General features: G+C 34.8%; 1 protein-coding gene across 1 annotated transcript; it reads right to left on the reverse strand.

The window, feature by feature from the left end:
• Positions 1-1,419: 1,419 nt before the first annotated feature.
• LOC105570845 lies at positions 1,420-2,413 on the reverse strand. The gene is made up of 3 exons (XM_012028295.1): positions 2,300-2,413; positions 2,009-2,065; positions 1,420-1,867 (listed from the first exon to the last, which is right to left on the reverse strand). The coding sequence occupies exons 1-3, from the start codon at positions 2,320-2,322 to the stop codon at positions 1,420-1,422; spliced, it is 528 nt and encodes a 175-aa protein (XP_011883685.1). The 5' UTR covers positions 2,323-2,413.
• Between the last annotated feature and the right edge of the window lie 6 nt (positions 2,414-2,419).

A 2,419-nucleotide genomic window follows, 5' to 3' on the forward strand; every position in this document is an offset into this window, starting at 1 on the left:
TTCAGCCAATGAACTTGGCCCCGCGAACTTGCTCATGCGCAAGAACGGGGAGCGGGCATTCGAGCTCCGATTTCGTGGAAGAGAGATCACTCTCCTCCGAGACGGGACACAGTAAGCAGCACTGGTCTCGAGAGTCATTTGTACAGAGTTAATTCAAATATAAGTTCGTTTCTTCATTTATTTTATTCGTATAGTGAGTACAGCTAAGTTCCCTCTTTCCTACGCTCATCCAGCATCCTGATTATTTCCTTTTCGGGGGGAATAAATCCCTATTCCCCCTTACAGCTGTGAATAATTCATTTTTAGTTTTGTTTAATTTTTATTTTTACAAATTGTACCGCTTGTGAAACAAAGAGTACTATCGCAACGTCCACTGCTGTTATTTTAGTTTATTTTCTTATTTAAATAGTACTCTTTGCTTCACAAGCGGTACAATTACTATTATATTACGACAGGGAGCTGTTTAACGGCAACGGCTGTGAATAATTAATTTTTAGTTTTGTTTAATTTTTATTTTTATAAATTGTACCGCTTGTGAAGCAAAGACTACTATTACAATTAAATGAAAAGAAAAATAAAATATTACAATTATACATAATAAAATCTTATTTATTTATTTTATTTCATACCTACATCCTCAATTCTATAGTTACAGCCCAGCAAACACAAATATATAACTGTTACATTGCCGTAATAAAACGGATTGTAACAGGTAATATAACATGTGCATTACATGTAACGCACATGTTAGTTGTAATTTCCCACTCATGGGATATTGCAATTATATAACTGTTATATATAACATATAACCAAAATGTTATATAACTGTAACACAGTAATATAACTGTTATACATATAGTAGTTATAAAAGTTATTGAAATGTTATATAACTGTAATTTAAGTTATTCTAATGTTATATAACAGCTATAAAAATAATTACATTGCAGTTATATGTATAATTATATTTAATATTTATATATTTTCGCAAATACAATTCCCAGAAATATCAAGTCCCTCAATTAATTTTAAATAAAACTAAACGAAAATTCACTGAGAATATATTTCGTTTAGTTTTATTTAAAATTAATTCAAGAACTTGATATTCCTCGGAATTGTAAAAGTTTATAAAAGATAGGTGTAATGAAAACAGATAACAATTTTCAATAAAGCTCTTTTAATAATATATTATTATAAAGTGTATATATAATATATATATAACATTTTAATATAACATATATTTAATATAACTAATAAAAAAATATATAAAAAATATATTTAATATAACATAAAAACAAAGCAGATACAACTTAAGATTGGTGTCCTTTTTCACATTTATCATAGTGTAAGCAGGAACTACATAGGATTTGTTCTCGACTAGATCTTGTAGCTTGAGAGCGCACAGAGCAAACGTTGCAATTTCTATTTCCAACTGAGTTTGTTAATCATGACTCGCAAGTTATCTGCAAAGGTAAAAAGACTTAAATTAGCTTCCAAGCACAGAACAGCTACGGAGTTCGACTTTTTCTGCTTCAAATCGTGTATAGCTTGCTCGTGGAACTCCAGAATAGAGCTCTCGTAATTGAAACCTAAGAAATAATACCCTAATAACTGCACCGTGTGTGTATATTGATCACTCGGCTGTAGCTTCCTCAATTTTTCCAGAACCGCTGCCACGCCGTTCGCAAATGCGACCTGTTTCTCCAGTAAACTGTTGACTTCACGCAGACACAACGCGGTAACGTCGTACTTAGAGATATCGATTGAAAGTCCCAGTTCGCTCTTTATCTCATCTTCATCACTGGTCAAGCAGTCCAGCATAGCTAAGCTTGCGACTTCTTTGGACGTAATTTTCTTAATGTGCACCCATCTACGAAAAGCTTTTGTGTTTGACTGGTTATACGTTAACAAGGCATTCAATGCGCACACAGTCGCAGCTTACCTATACAAATTATTGCTGTAATATATAACGCTCAATCTGTCCAGCACGAAAGAGATATTCTCAAGATTCCTGAAGCTCTCAGAATCTGTAGGGCTCGGTTCGACTCCGTCGAGTCGAGAGATGCAACTGCACAAGAAGGTGAACATACAGTAAACACACGCTTTCCTCGTACACATGTTCAGACAGTACGCCTACGTTGTAAGTTAAATTGCGACACGTGTTCCACGATTGTCTCCGATTGTCTCCAATACTTACATTCGGATTCCTTCATTTCACAAATGACCCACTCGACATTCCGCTTCATAATTTTCCTAGTAACAGCGCACGCTTTCGCCGGCAGAGTTTTAACGGGAAACTTACATACTAGACTGACGAATCTGCATTTCATCACCACGGCGTTGTACAAGTCCCTCTTAACTGTACAGAGTTTGCCCAGGCACGACTTGCACTTGACCGACACGTGCGTGGAGTAAAATTCAT

Source organism: Vollenhovia emeryi, unplaced genomic scaffold (genome assembly GCF_000949405.1).
Source record: "Vollenhovia emeryi isolate VEMERY1.0 unplaced genomic scaffold, V.emery_V1.0 DF941712.1, whole genome shotgun sequence".
NCBI classification, from domain to species: domain Eukaryota; kingdom Metazoa; phylum Arthropoda; class Insecta; order Hymenoptera; family Formicidae; genus Vollenhovia; species Vollenhovia emeryi.